Source organism: Podarcis tiliguerta (assembly GCF_965153285.1).
Source record: "Podarcis tiliguerta genome assembly, chromosome: 7".
Lineage (NCBI taxonomy): Eukaryota > Metazoa > Chordata > Lepidosauria > Squamata > Lacertidae > Podarcis > Podarcis tiliguerta.
This window is the reverse complement of record NC_139540.1, coordinates 42,558,565-42,575,139: the sequence shown is the minus strand read 5'-3', so window position 1 is coordinate 42,575,139 and position 16,575 is coordinate 42,558,565. Positions and strand designations below refer to the sequence as shown.

Here is a 16,575-nt window from a genome sequence, read left to right as displayed (position 1 = left end):
ACAAGAACAAGCAAACAAACCTTTGATATTAGGTACATACCATTGTCTGAGGCAAGGAAAGTAGCATTATACATGTTGTTTTTCACGTGTGGTGACTCTCTGTCCAGAACACCAATTGTTGTTACCTGACCGTTAATGGAATCAATCTTTAGCCAATTAGCAGGATCTGAGAGTTTTGAGTACCTGCAGAAATTTAACAAAAACACACACACCGCATTGATTTCCAATGTGCTTTATAAAATGAAGAAGGGAAAAGAAGGGCTCGTCTCAAGACCAGATGGTTGTTAAGGATTTATACAGATTCTGTTGACCAAGAGTCTGACTTTTTTTTTGCATTCTTAGGTATACACACTGGGTGAATGCTGTATAATATTTAAAAGACTTGCCTTGAAAGCATTATATAACTATTTTACATAAATGTTACATCACTGGCTATCTCTGATGAATTATTAAACTACATTATTTGGTTGTTTTGCAAATGCAAACCCACTGCATTTTGATATAAATACCAGCTGCTTGGGACTGGGTTAAGGGTTAGTGGGACTCCAATCCACAAAGTTTTTAAAAGCCCTCATTTACAGATAACCTTTCTGCTCCACTAAAACACATTCAACCTAGACTGAACCCAACTGAAAGATAGTGTGATGTTTCGAGCAGCGCTAATGCTTCAAGCAGGTTCCTGGCAAGGAAAGGTGAAACTATAATATGGAAGGAGGGAAAGGTGACAAACAAACAAAATTAGAGAAAGATGGACTAATGGAAGAGAAGTACCTAGCTCTTAATGTGCTTCTTTGTAATCATGGCAACTTTCTCAAATGGTATGCAAGTTTCCCCTATTCAGGGGAACATGTGCAAACATACATCCAATCTCATCCCATGGTTCACATCAGTCTGATCTGATAAACCACTGTGTGGCTGCTACAGTATGTTCGATTAGGTGCAAGAATCCCAACACCTATATACAAGGTAACAGAGCAGATGCTGGCCCTGTTGTCTACCCTCTAAGCCTTGCAAAAGAGCAGGCATGTCATGCTAGGGCTACTTCACCGGTAGGGAAACCAGAAGGCAGCATTTCCTCCGACCCTGTTGCAGAATTTCTTATCAAGCATGCTAAGCGTTCAGCTGCACAGACTAAGCAGCTGTTGGAAATGGCTGGAGATAATGAGGACATTCATGTATCTGTCCTAGAATTCCAACTCAGCTGGCTGTTAGGTATTTAAGCAGAAGGCAGCCTAATTAGCATGACTGCTAACCTGTTTAAAGTTAATCCATTTTGAGGCTTGCTATGCTATCAAGGCCCAAGATGACACAGGGGGGCGTACAGTGAGCCAGTGGAGAGAACAGACTTCAGAGTACTAAAAGCACCGAGCCTTGCTATTTCCAACCCCCCCACATTTTCTGCAATTCTACCCAGGGTTTGTGCAGGTGGGCACGCTGGACTAAATGCAATGGGGCAAGCATTGCCTTTTAACTGCCTGGTTCTGGCTGTGCTACAAGGCATAGAGATTTTGATGCATAAGGTTCTCACATACAGAGATTTATAAAGCTATAAGGCCGTTGCAGGCCCTACTGTACCTTAGAGTAGTCTGCTGCATGTAACGATCAGGGTCCTGAGCAGTGAAGGACGTTAAGACCTTGCCAGCAAGTAGCCCTTCCTCCTGACGCACGAGCTTTGTGACTGGGACAAAAATCGGGCTCTCATTCACATCAATAACTGTAATGGATACAGTCGCCGTTGATTGAGGAGGATGCTGAATTCCTTTTGCCAAAGGCACTTGGTTTTCTGCAGCTACTGTCAGTACAAACATCCTATTGGTCTCAAAATCAATAGGCTGGCAAAAGCAAAATGAGAACTATGTTAGTGGTTGCATTTGTCATGGGGCTGCAGAATTTTTCAACATTTTAAGCAGACAGTTTATCAGACATATGTTGGGGGGTAAAAACATTTATTTATGGCCTACAAGGAAAATATGACTTGCAGCTTCTTGAAGTAATTTCTGTCTTTAGGGAATTGTAACTGAAAACACAGGGGCCATGAGCACTGGTCTCAAACTTGCTCCTGAAAATTAAATTGCCTCTTCCATTGTGTTGTGTCCTCCTTCAGGGCTGCACTTCTTGGGGGGGGGGAATGCTTGCCCTTAGATCTGCACTGATTTTGATGGACCCTGGGTATTAAATATTCTGCTATGTCTAGGGGTATAACAAATTATCATTAATATTTGCCTTTTTTCAGACAATGGGATTTGCAAAATGAAACTTTAAAAGCAACCTAAAATATTCCTAAAACAAACTTAACTACTTCAGAATCCTGTAAGTTTCTTTTAGATTATAACTACATTATGGCACCTTGGGCTAAAGAACGGCTGAATATATTTTCTCCCTACACAGCTTATGCTGCTGAAATCAAGGCATGGAAATTTTTCATGGAAACTGGCAAAGGATTGCTTACTACAATACATCTCCATCAGGAATCATTAAACTGGATTAGAGCTAATAAGGGCTTAGCACTTCTCTTGGGAGATTCCACAACATTTAATTTATTTACCTAGTTTTACCTTTTTTTGCCTCTATTCTGACAGTTTTAAAATAAAGAATTTAATTTGAAACAAACTGAGCTGCTGCAAGCAGATTATACTCTGGAGGCTTTAATTTGCTTCTCTTTGGTTTGATTTCAGTGTCTCTGTTCTGTTTCCCATTTCAGAGCATTCTAGTTTGGAACTGCGAGTACATCATTTGCACACGCATACAAAACACATCATCATGTGCTTCTTATTGGCAGAACCTGATACAATTGGTATCCTTGGAAATGTGCAGCTACAGAGTCTAGAAACATGTGGAACAATGGCTGTGGCTCTCTTAGAGCATAATTCACATTCCACTAAAAAAAATATGCATTCAATTTTCATGGTTCAAAAATGTATATTCTATTGAAAATCATAAGGATGCCTATAATATCCTACTTATTTGTAATTTTCAATGCTTGAATGCTGGCATGAGCCATAAGAGTCCATGTTGAGATGATAATTTAGGTGTATGAAAATACAGAAGGTCAGAGGACTGTTCCCACTTTCATACACAGACATGTGTAGATGATATCAACAGCAGCAGCAACAACAACAGCACACACACACACAAACACACGCAGTTGCTGCTTTTTAGCACCTGAGCATGTACAAATGCAAATGTAGCCTTTAAATACTGGGCTGTAGCCTTTTAACCATTGGTCTTCAGAGGTTCCAACTACACATGATAGTGGTAGACTGGCATGTTAAATTGGTGAGTCTAATTTTAAGAGCAAAATCAGCTCTCGGGTGGAGAGGGCTGTTGGTTTTCCTCTCCAATCTCTGTCATCCAGACTCCATCCCTTCAATCACACTCTGCTAGTGGAAGGAAACACTAGTAGGGCCAAAAAGAAAGAAAGAAAGAAAGAAAGAAAGAAAGAAAGAAAGAAAGAAAGAAAGAAAGAAACCCTGGGGAGAAGGACTGTGGTGCATTCCTCTCACTAAAGCATCAATTTTGCTCTTTAACTCTCATCGGGACAGACTTGGGTTGAAACAAGCACGCACACACGTTGTTTGATCTTAAGCAGCATACCTTTGCATGCAATTAACTTCAAGCAAGTGCAATATCTGAGTCATAGAATCATAAATGTTTACAAAGGGCCAGAAACACATCAATCCTATACTTCTGTTCAAAATCAAGGCCCTGATTACATCAGCCTCTTAGAAGTGAAACTTTATAATCCACTTAATAATTGCTTGATAGTACACAGCAAGAGAGGACAGGAGTGCCTGGCGTGCTCTGGTCCATGGAATCATGAAGAGTCGGACATGACTAAACGACTAAACAACAACAGTAACAACACAGCAAGAGCAAAGTAGGAGCGGCTCACATAACCTACTGTTGCTTGGTCTATATGTCCATGATATATCAGTTAGACTTCTTTAATGAAAGAGGTAATACTAAAATACCTTATTCATTTGGAGATAGTAATATATGCTATTGGAAACGGTTTGGGTATATACATTTTAAAGTTGAATTTAACTCAGCCTGAACATTCCATTTAGCAACAGTGCAGTTTTTAAAATTCAAAAACTACTCTAACTGATATATAGGTCTGCTATGAGATCATTTAATCTACTTTCTGCCCTTTGAGGCTGTGTAATGAAATCCACCATCAACAAAACTTCCTGAGCTGGGGGTGGAGACTGGTGGAGCTTAAAAAGTTTTGGTCTCCTGCAAATAAAAATGGATAACATGCTCCTTTGAACAGTCTAGTTAGGTTCTTAAAAAAATTATAAGCTAGAATGACACAATGCGTATACCTAGGGAAGCTTCCAGAAGATGAATGCCACCCTCACCAGAGGCAGGATATACATATATTTTAATATCTACTCCTAATCTGCCTTTTGGGTTTAACAGCCGGAGCTGTTTAATACTCAGCGCTCTGCCATTTATCTGCATCTGCTTAATTTGGTCGATGGCATAACTTACCTTCACAACAGTTACCAACCCATCATTGCTGTTTGGATCAGTGTTGATAGTAAACCGGCCTGTGGGATCGCCACCAGTCATTCGGTACATGGCATTCCAAGCAGGAGTGTGTGGCTGATCCTTATCAGTCACCGTTAGATTAGCTACTGTAACATCCACTCTGTTTTCAGGGACTTCACCATAGAACTGCAATCATAAGGCACACGGAATGACATGTATGTCATTGGGCACAGAGGCATCATGCAATCTTTTCCATATCGCTGCTACTCAGCAACACTGAGGGTCCCCAGTTTCCAACTTAATTCACTCTGGTTCGAACGGTTTTCGGTTTGTATGGGTAATTGGGTTCAGCCCTTCTGTACAGGGGAACAACCCGACAGACAGCTTCTATCAAGTGGCAATGTGAACATATCATTCTCATATATAAATAGAGATGGGGGAGAGAGAGAGAAGGTGGGGGGAGGTTTTGCTTTACAGTTAAATGCTGTGCTTTGAGCTGCATTTACTATGCTCTAAGAAGTAGCTATGGCCTTAGTTAAACCACTGAAATCCACTGGGCGACCCAATGTCACAAACATATTAAATCCATTTGGCTGAATCAGCAAGAATCTTTCTTAAGTAAAGGCTATTCGTACACTTCATCCCCTTTATCACAGACTTACAATCATGGCAGTGAACTCTGGAGGATTGTCATTGACATCTGTCACCGTGATGACAGCAGTTGCTGTGTTTGAAAGACCATATGTTGGATTTCCTTCCATGTCTGTAGCTTGAATTATTAATGTATACTGTTGTACTTTCTAAAAAACACAAAATGACACCACCAGGAGTTACAGACAGAGCTAACACTCTGAGAGGACAGCAGGTGTTCAATAAATTGTGCTTTGCTATGCAACGAGCTTATCACGCTGCTCATTCTGGTTAACATCACTTGAACTGAGGGTTGCTGGATTTCCAACAACGGATTGCATCTAACCACATTCAGTTCCGTGAATTTTTGTTTTGGGTGATTTATAACTGCAACAAACCACAGTCTTCTTGACTAGCAAGCAATCACCACCCTGTCCCTGTTTGGGAACACAAAGTTTTTGATTCTGGATTAACATTTAAAAAATACAAATGCTGTGTAGCAAATTCAAACCTAATCAAGGATGGGCACTTAAAGAAAAAAAGGTTCATGAGTACTGAGGCTGGGAGGGCACATTCTTGGGCAAATGATTCAAACTGCCAAGGCTTTGTTGTGGGGGAACTTGAGGGTAATGTAGCGGCAACTTCTCAGCATCACTATGGAAACCAGCACAGGCAGGGCTAACAGAAACAAGTTACTGGAAGAGAAACCCAAATCCAAATTATTTCCACAAACATTCAACATTAGGAACTAGATAGTCCTTCTTCTTCGACAGCACCGCCAGCGTCAATTGTTTTTTGTTTTGTTGAAAACAGCCTTTGGTATTAAGAATGCTTATTCTTACATTATTGTTGGGATTAAGCCAGGGCCTGGGGCTCACCCTAACTTTGAAGCGAGAAGTCTCTCTGTTTAGGGATTATACTTTTTGTTTCTTAATATATTTTTAAAAATCATTTTTTATAGTATTTCCTTGAGAGACTCTGATAATTCATTTGGTTTTTGCTGATACTGTATATTGTTAAATGTAAATACAGATTACTTCCCCCACCATTTCTGATTTGGAATTCAGCATTTTAATGCTTTTCAGATTGGTGGAGTGATATTATTGCAGAGTTCACTTCATCTTCCAAGCAGAAAACTGGTAAACGATAAAGGAATTTTGTTATTACTCTGAACTGTTACTGTCTTGAGTGCTTTACTGATGGAGCAAAAGAGACTTTTGTGAAAATGAACGTATTTAGAAAAAATAAATGTCTTTCATTGAAAATGAATTTTTCTCTCTACTCCCTGCACCAAAACCCCTTTAAATGTTATGTCTTGATAGAATGAAGTTGATATTTTCATTTCTCAGCATGATAATAAAACAAACTTTTTCCCTGCCCTAAAGAGAGGCATGCATTAGCAAGGGTTGCCAAGTTACTTCAAAATTTCCCTTTGCTTCCAAGTCTTAGGTTGCTTATTCTATGAAGTGTCCGTTGTTTAGGCATGCTTGAAAGCACATTTACCTTCCAAGCAAAAATAAAGACAGAATAAAACGGAACAGGATTTAATGTATACAGAATTTTAGAAGCTGCTATAAAAAGTAATAAACCATAACGAGAAAAAGAAAGTGATAAATATCTGTAGTTTTGCCTTTCAAGGCCGTTCAGTTCTGGCTGACCTAAATGGGTGCAGCTAGGCTGGACTGTGGCTCAAAGAGGTTTGGCTTGCATGTTTTTCACAAGCACACAGAACGTTGTGCACTGGATTCGGCCCACACCTAAATCCTGAACCGAGTTGGATGGCCCCAATCCAGAGCTATGGATTGCTGTGAGTCACTGGATTAGCACAGAACAATCTGTAGCATCAGGATGGAAGGAGAGGAAGGGTGGGAAAACCACAGGGAAAGAGCAGCATTTTTCCAGAAAATAGGCACTATCTTTTCTGCCTGACAGCCTGCATCTTGTTGCTTTGCAAGAGACTTTCCTGGAAAGCCACTTGCAAAGCAGCACTGTACAGGATCAGCTGTATACTAGCTGATGTGCGAGTGGATTAGATCCAGCACAAGGCTAGTACTTTGCTAGTACTTTCCTTTGCATACAGGGAAACCGCTTGTGAAGAGGCGACTGCTAGCACTGCATAGACTCTGATCCCTCTGCTTAACAGCTGTTAAGTGGGACCATCTGATCCTGTTTGGTGCCAATGCACCAATGCACTGACCCTTGATTCTGCCCCTGCCAGGGAAACTGTTGTTGTTAAAGGAGGAAAATACAAGACACGTTTCATCAATTCAACACAGTTGACATCAGGACTGTCTTCACCTGCATGAAAATGAACTAAGCCACACACTGAAGGGAAGGCAAAACTTCTGTAGGCTTCTTTACCAGGTGGCCTTGCACTCAACCTGGCTATTACGTGGGATACGTGAGTTGTACCAATCCTTCAACTCGGTTGCACATCAGTGGTTTCCAAACTCCCACCCCCCCCCAATGAACCACTTAAAAATTGCTGAGCGTTTTGTGGAGCACTTAACCATTTTTCTGCCTGTTGCAGCAACTGTAATGTGCTGAGCCAGATGCTCTATGATATTTAATTGTATTTTCATTGCTTCTCTTAGTTCTTATATTTTATTTTATTGCATTGAAATTCAACAGAATGCAAATTGCAATACAATGAAATAAAATGTAAGCAAGAGAAATAAAATTAAAAATCAATAAGGGTATTTACCGAGGGCATGCCATGGATCACCTAAATGAAGCTCATGGAGGACTTTTAGATCACTGTTTGGAAATCCCTGCTCTAGGAGATTGACAATACAGCCTCAAATGGTTGCAACCAGGGTTAGTCCTACCCAGTGTAGACCCACTGAAATGAATGAACATGATGAACATAGGCCTATTAATTTCACTGGGTCTACTCTGAGTAAAACTTAGTAGTATATAATGCAATCTTTGCTCCTGTATTATGTTGTTTACTAGCTACACTGGGGGAGTTTTGGTTGATGGTTTCTTCAGCACTTCTTTTTCAGGTCACAAGCAAACAAAATCTTAGAGTTGCAGATGCTTAGAAATAAATGCAATGAACACTTCTTTAAATGTAGGGATTGCAGCAACATGTATGATGCTATTATTACCAACCTCCTCCCTACAAAGAATAAAACCAACTTCAAAAGACTCTTGCGTTTAGCTTCAAAGTCAAATGTTTATTGCTGACAACTGAAAGATCCTTCAGAGGTATATTAACCCCCATGTTGTGCCAAGGTATTAAAATCAAGTTAGAATTCTGGTACAGGATAATATTCTTTCATGAATAAAATTAAGAAGTGAGCAAACAAACCAATTAAATAAATTTAGTAATAATAAACTGTGTTCCAATTTAATAACCCGAAATGAGGCTAATAAAATGCGGGAAGAAATTAGCACTTCCATCATTTCTCTAGGAGCTTTCAAGACAGAAATCCCAATGCTGGGGATGTGTGGAGCACCACAGTAGCCTTAACTCCAGCAAGCTAGACGTTAATCATAACTTTGCAAAAATCACACGCGTTAAGTTTCTACATGGGCATATAATATTGGTAGCCATATATATGATGAGGCAATACGGTTAAACATTTGTAATACAAGAGCCATCTTACCTCTCTGTCAAGGCCAGCAGCAACTGTGATAATGTCGCCGGTTTCGTTGTTAATTGTAAACATGCTTGGGGAGGGTGTGCTTGGTGCTTGTGACAAGATTCGGTATCTCAGCATTCCATTCAACTGATTTGGGTCATCAGCATCAATAGCAGTGACCGTCATTACATAGGTTCCTAACGAAAGAACAAATCATCTTCAAGGTTAAATAAACAGATTACATATGGTCACCCAGAAGCTCCTAACTTGGGTCTAAACATTTACTTCCTCTGACAAAACATTTCACATTTCTTCTCTTAACCCTAACCACACACTTTCCCCCAAGGCTCATGATTAATAAAGGACAAACTGAGACAGAATCACAAGTGCTTATTCAATACCAAGTTCACTTGTTGCGGATTATCATCTCCCAGCAGTCAGGTTCTCCAAAATTTTAAATGAAGATGTGGACATTTAAATAGCTATTTCCCTGACTCAGCTCAAATGAATAGCATCGTGCATAAACTAGTGTTTTTAATTTCCAGTGTGGGATAAATGTTGATTTTGCAGAAAGTTAACGCTTGTCGGCTCAGTATACAAGCCTGAACAAAGAAAGGGCATTTCTAGTTACCATTTACTTCCCCTTATTAAGCTGACTTTTAAAACAGTGATGATTGTTGGCATGTGATAGTGGTACATTCTGTTCTGCAAGACCATGAAAGGCCATGTCAATGGGATGCAATGGGAAATTAAGACAGAGAGCAACTTCTTCTTATATGCACAAAAGCAAATCTGATCATGCTCCAAGACTGAGGATGATCAGTTTGGGAAGTGAACATGCCTTCTAAGAGTCTGATCTTGTGTACAAAAATCTTCCTAAACCTCAAGCAACAAAGTTGAAAGATAAAGGTTATCTGACTCCATAAAGACCAGCATAAATATTTGGATCAGTATCACTCAGTATCACTCTTTCATCCAATACATTTTAAGAAACCAAAAAGCAACCTGTCCTTTAGTGTACATTGTATATTTGAATAAAATTTATACACTTTCCCCCTGAATTTCCCAGGAAGATCTTAAAATTGCAGGAAGAAGTTCTTATATCACTTGATAATGGTAGTTTGCTTTCCCACCAACCGCTAGGTAGAATAACCCAATTTGGCTTTTACTGACTTTCTTTTAGCTAGCACATCACATAAAATTAATATTTTCCTTGGTTTACATATGGATCGCCTACTTTCTCTTTATTCCTGTTCTCCATCTACAAAAGGAACCTGTGTGTGAAGCCTAAGAATGCAGGCAGAACTGAGTTCAAAGGCGGCTGTTGTGTTTACAGAGATTGGGGAATCAACCATTATGTGTCTTCAGTTTCCCCAGAAGCCTGGGTACACCTTGAAACCTGCACGGCACTTTTAAAAAAGCCTTGCAACTTCCTCCCAAGCTTCATATTAAAACTCTTTATCAGATACTGTAGTTTCCTCCAAATATTCAGGAATTCTCTACCCTGCTTTAAAATACATGCAATGACCGTTTTGAGCAGGGGTTATGCTCCTGACTCCTGCAAACACCAGGAGAGGTGCGTAATCCAATTTCCTGTTATGTTCCCTTTTCTGGCCACTTCTGGGTTGTGGCGATTTGCCTGTGCATGGTCGTGCACATATTGGACAAGTGTGAAACGGCGGTTGCCTGTATGTTTAGAAATACTCAGTGATTCACATTCCCTTTGGATGTTCTTTAACACTTTCCATCCAAGCACAGTTTGTCCATTAGGGATTTTAAAGAATCCTTCCCGTTAATAATGTCTTGATCTTTTTCCCGCCACGCCCCACTGAATGTAATTAGCTTATATAATTTTTTTTTGGGGGGGGATGATAAAATATATTTTAACATTTTGAAGTTATATACATAATACATTGCTTAGAAAATTCCAGTGATTTACCTGGCTTTGATCCTTCAGGTACTGAACCATTCCAAACCTGGTGTAAGAACTCAGGCCTATTGTCATTCATATCAATGACATTAATAACGATGTCAATGGGATTTTCCACCTGGTTTCCATTTACATCCACGGCATGTGCCCTCAGCTGCAAAAGTCATTAGTAATTGATAAAACTTGCAAAACGTGTCATCAGGCATGGCAATTAGTGTTGCTGACAGGACATTTTAAATGGAACTCAGTTAACTTGATTTATTTCAGCATCTTCTTTTGTTACCCTTTCTCTTTTAGTCACTTTGGCACCACTTCCAGGCCATCTTTGTTTACAGAAAATCTTTTATTATCTAATTTACTGAGAATTTAGGGTCGCTTTAAAGATTGCTCAGTCCAAATTTTTCTCCATTAGAATCAATCTTAGACAGAACAGTTTTCTGTTAGGATGGAACAGGTTTGTGGATCATTGTAGAAGATATGGCTGACCCCTCACATGTGGATTTACAATGTTCAGAATGATGCTGGAGGTTTCCATGTTTTCTTTCTTTATATTACATTTAATCCTATATCTGTTGTACTTTGGTGTTGTTTATTTATTTTTAAAAACCATATTCTGCTTTTCACGATCTACATCTGTAAGTGGCTTACAGTGATAAAAATATACAAAATTTTAAACATACATCAAGCCTCAAAAATAAAACTTTAAAAAGAAAAAGTAGCATAGGGGTAAACTACCAAATCCCTGAGCCCTCCAAGATCTGAGGCCCTATAAACAAGTCATTAATGCAAAGTAAACAAATGTTCCATTTAATAATTATTTATCTTATTTTGCTTTTCAGTTTAGACAAAAGTAATTAAGAGGGAACATGGTTGAGGTTTCTAAAGCTGAAGGAGCTCAAGTCCTTCAACAAAACTGACTGGAAGGGGATTCAGGATAGACAAAAGGAGGCACTTCTTCATACATGTTTTTCATTTGTGGAATTTATTGCTACGTGTGTGGTGATGGCTACTGGCTTAGAAGGGATTAGACAACTGTATGGAGTACAAGTCTACCAATGGCTACGAGTCATGATTATATGGAAGCTCTAGGTTCACAGGTAGCATAGCACTGAAGATCAGTTGTCCAGGAGTTACAACAGGAGGGAACTGTTGCCTTCATACTCTGCTTGCAGCAAGACTAGTTAGATCTTTCATCTGATGCTGCAGGGCTCTTCTGTTCAGAAGACTTTTCTTTTTTAGCATTAGTCGAAAATGGAATTTTGTATTCTAATAATCTTGCTGAGAAATCTTTCTATCCACCCAACTTACTGTTTCCTTTATGGCAAGGAATGTCATTCTTACTGGCTTAAATTTATGCTTAGGCTGCCCTACCAACAAGATGACATTCAGGCCCCTAGAGAAGCTGCAGAAAGGTCTGCAGGTGCAAATCTTTGCTGGCAGTGGGGGGAGGGAAGGTCAGGATGGCCTTGGTTCCAAAGGTCCTCCCCCCACCCCAACCTAAAGGTAAAGGGACCCCTGACCATTAGGTCTAGTCGTGACCGACTCTGGGGTTGCGGCGCTCATCTCGCTTTATTGGCCAAGGGAGGTGGCATACAGCTTCCAGGTCATGTGACCAGAACGACCTAGCCGCTTCTGGTGAACCAGAGCAGCGCATGGAAACGCCGTTTACCTTCCTGCCAGAGCGGTACCTATTTATCTACTTGCACTTTGACGTGCTTTCAAACTGCTAGGTTGGCAGGAGCAGGGACCGAGCAACGGGAGCTCACCCCGTCACGGGGATTCGAACCGCCGATCTTCTGATCAGCAAGTCCTAGGCTCTGTGGTTTAACCCACAGCGCCACCCGCATCCCTTCCACCCCAACCTATTTGTAACCAAATGTGAAAAGCGGAAAATACAAAATGCTACATTCCTAATTTGCCTTATTTCTTTTGTCCGATACATTAAATCAGATTGAAGATGCTCCACTATGTCACCAGCATGCTCTTAATATATATGAAAAGGAACAATGTGTAGAAATGCAGATCCAATACCAATTCTTTAAATCTCCCCACTATGACATATGTGCCATTCAAAGTCAAAGCAGATGTTAAGATCCTTGATTTAAAATTCTGGCTAAGAACTTACGTGAAAAGAAGCTATTTGCTCCCGATCTAGTGGTTTTGTCACTGATAGTTGACCTGAGATTGGATTGATGATGAAGATGCCTGTTGGAGGCTGGTCTGCTCCTGGCCCAGTAACACTGTATCGCAAGGAAAGGCTTTTATCACGATCAGATCTGATCTATGTAGCAAGAAAAAGATGGTTTTGTTAACACACACAAGTAATCAGAAGTGCTAGCTCTAAAAATACAAAAACAAATCCACTCTTTCGTTATTTTTAATCTTGTTTATTTGCTCACTGCAAAAAGCAAAACAAAAAGCAGCCCAAGTTAGTTAACTTATCATTGGTAAACTTTACTTTGGCATTTTCATAATGGAAAAGGTGGAACTGACACCCAAGAATAGCTAACACAGGTTTATCAATAGCCCCAAACTGCTTTGAGTTTACTCGGGACAGTCAACTTCCTTAGCAGCCACATGTTTCAGCAAAGGGTTGCCTCAGGCACATTTGGTATATCTGTAAAGAGTTCCTCTCTGATCAACATTGCATCTGAAGAGGTGGCTGGAACACCTCTAGTATTTAAGGTAGAAAATCAGTAGCAATCATCCCAGTCTTTGGCTTGGAAAGAAACCGTGTCCATAGATCAACCAACTCAGTAACACAGAATTTGGTCTGGAGTATCCTTATGGTAGCATGCTATTTGTGACATAACGTGTAATAATAGTAGGGTGACTGAATTTGCAGATTTCCCATTGACTTTTGCAGTCATCTTAGGATACAGCTTTTTTATATTTGGCATAAAAACAAACATCAGAACGGGCTAAGATCAGGGGTCAGCAACCTTTTGGACTTGTGGCAATGTTTTGAATTCTGAGAGATTGCTGGTGGTGCCTGTCACAAAGTGGCTGCTATGGGGCCTGAGTGACAGAATGTAAAATGGCTGCTATGTGGAGTGGGGCACAACAGAAAATTAGAGACAACCACCCCTGACAACCTCATGCTTACCATGGGAAGTCAGCTCCTGATTATGGACTTACTCAGACACGCATTGATGCTGTTGCTGTCTAATAAGAGCAGGGAGCATTCCTCAGCACAGTCAAACCTCAGTTTTCGAACGTAATCCGTTCTGGAAGACCGTTCAACTTCTGAAACGTTCGACAACAGAAGTGCAGCTTCCGATTAGTTGCAATAGCTTCTTGTCCTCAAGAAGAAGCCGCATCAGACGTTCAGGTTCCGGAAAAAGTTCGAAAACCGAGGTTTGACTGTATTAGGAAAAATATACAAGCTACCCATACGACTCTCATTTCACAGAAATTGCTTAGAAGGTATTTGAATATTTGGCCCCATGGCTTCCTTTTTTAGGAGGTCTAGAGGCTTACTTAAAAAGAAAAAAGCTCAAAGGCTGTGGGACATCCACCCACTAGAAACCCTCACAGGCACCATGGTACCCATGACTGCCAGGATGGCAAACTCTGCTGGTTTACCTTGTCTATATTCACACAAGGGCTTTTCTGAGTAGGTTGAGGAACTTAAGCTGAATCTGACGTTTTCAAGACTTTTCAATAGAGGAACAGTCAGCTGTGCAGCAACCTACCAAAACCATCAACTGGTGAAACTCCTCCTGACTCCTCTCGCTGCCTAGTCATTATATTCCCTAAATGACCAGCCTCATCTTTCTCCTGGCTGCCTTCGTAATTTCCTAAGAACAGCGAGCCCTTGCAGTGTGTGCTATTAGAATGTCTCTCCTCATGTAAATACTATCTCATGCACCACAGCTTTTATTTTTGCTCCTAATAACTACTGTGGTGCTCAGACATGTAAGTACACCAGACAGGTGGTTTGCCAACAATGTTATAATTACTTTCAAAACACGCCCCCACCACAGCTGTGTGTATGAGACCTTTGCCATAGAAGGGCAGAGTCTGGCTACACACCACTAGCTAATTTGTCTGAGATACTCTGAACTCATAAAGTAAAGCATTTCGATGCACAGCACCAAACAGTACGCACAAACCTCAAGTTTCTCCTTATGATTTAAGTTCAGAAGACATTAAGCACTTTATTTACCCACTTAGCTCCATCCCTATCCCTGTCTATGAAATTTGCTTCAAACCCTAGCATAAAAAATGTGAAAAATTAATGGGTTTTCAGTTCTATTACGTTTGTTTTTTGGCGGCGGGGCGGGGGGGGGGGGGGCAGAGAACAAAAACTTTTTTTCTGCATTTGAAGCTGAAAATGCCTTTTCTCATAGTTTCGCTGGTATTTCAGAGCAGGATGCACTGTGTTGCTGTGAAACAATAGAATCTTCATTCCTAACAGCCTTATTTGTATATTGCAGTTATGAGAAAACGTGTAGGAAAAAAAATCTCATTTAAAATCACGTACGTGAAAAATCATTTTCTTCCACACTTACTTTCAGATTTAAGTAACTAATTTTGCATTTCCCAGAGGCTAATCAAAGCATATTGCAACCACATGATGTGCTTTCAATCTCACCAACTACTGCAGGGGAAACACAGAACTTCCAAACTAAACCTTGGCAAACAAGTAAAAAAAAAAAAAGAGATTTAGTGCCAACCATGTTTCATTTGTTCTGCGGTGGAATTTGCCATATATTTGTCACAGACATTCCTCTCTTCTCAGTCTTACCCTAACTAATTCCTGAGGAAAGGGCCCTCTGGAGTTTTCTGGCAAGTTGATTGGAGGGATGACCCAGTCTCTCTTCTGTCTTCGCAGATGGCCAATGTGCTTATTTTGGTATCTTGGAAATACAATGTCTTCCATTTTCTTTTGCTCCTTTCCATGATAGATAATGAAAGCAAACAGAAATTAGAACCTGAATTGGTTAGCTAATTTTTCATTGTGTGCTTTTTTAACGTGTTAAAAACGTTGTGCATAACCCTAAACTGTTAACAATATTCAAAGCATGACACAGTATAAAAATTATATGCAATACATTTCTTTCCCTGTAAAATACTATCAACCTCTTTGTTTTTTAGCAAGGTGCTGCTAGAAAGAAGATGGAGTTTTAAACAATTTATTATACCTTGGTGCTGTGTAAACTACCTTATACGCTTTATAGTCCAGCTGGAGACTAGTTAATACTGTGCAGAATTTAATAGCATGCCTTTAGATATTTCTCATTAGTTGGAGCTACAGTTCAGGTAATGTGCTACTGTACATTAAATTTAGATCTGGGTGTGCTAAAATATAATTTGAGTTCCAAGGGAAGTTTAATACATAGTAGTAAGGAATGTCTCAAATATTTATGACCCTATTAAATCCCATAGAATTAATGTTGTAATTATTTTAAACCTATGTCAGCCATGATGGATGCTGTAGATGACCCACTTTGCACAGTGGGCATTAATCTCTGCAGGGTGTCAACAATTCTCTGCATTTGTAAGCGTTCTGGCTTTTAGCTCTTGTTGCCTGTGTGCATGCAAACATGCTAACTCACTTCTGCATATGGAGAAAGCAAAGGAGATTGTCCTACTTTGAACCTTTAGGAACAATATTGTGTACGCTCAGTTAATTGTGCTGAAGAACGAAATAATGGATTTTTAACGTTACGGAAGCCAGATGTTTTAAACTATAATGCATAAGTAATCCTGACTCTTCCACACAAAGCATCCTAATTGGGCTGGCTAAGAAGGCTAAAGTTGCACTACTAAGCTCATTTATTGGGAAACAAGGGCAACTGAACTCAGTGGGGACTTACATCTGAAAAAAGTGCTTAGGATCTGGCTGTAAATTAGGTAATGGAATAATTCCAGTGGCAGGGTGCATGTAGAGAACTGGCTTAGAGCAGGCCTGCAGAACTGGTGACGCAC

At 40.0% G+C, this 16,575-nt stretch overlaps 1 protein-coding gene across 4 annotated transcripts in view; it reads right to left on the bottom strand.

Annotated features, from left to right (window-relative positions):
- Positions 1-16,575, bottom strand: part of CDH2 (cadherin 2) — a 120,923-nt gene that overhangs the window by 14,885 nt on the left and 89,463 nt on the right. For all 4 annotated transcript variants that reach the window (XR_014514058.1, XM_083451607.1, XM_083451608.1 and 1 more), the window contains exons 4-11: positions 15,392-15,538; positions 12,767-12,922; positions 10,651-10,795; positions 8,736-8,908; positions 5,157-5,294; positions 4,495-4,680; positions 1,576-1,832; positions 41-183 (exon numbers count right to left, since the gene is read on the bottom strand). Coding sequence is in view for 3 of the 4 variants with exons in the window: in XM_083451607.1 (XP_083307733.1) it covers positions 41-183; positions 1,576-1,832; positions 4,495-4,680; positions 5,157-5,294; positions 8,736-8,908; positions 10,651-10,795; positions 12,767-12,922; positions 15,392-15,538 (1,345 nt within the window). In the remaining variant the exon portion in view is untranslated. The remainder of the gene's footprint in view (positions 1-40; positions 184-1,575; positions 1,833-4,494; positions 4,681-5,156; positions 5,295-8,735; positions 8,909-10,650; positions 10,796-12,766; positions 12,923-15,391; positions 15,539-16,575) is intronic.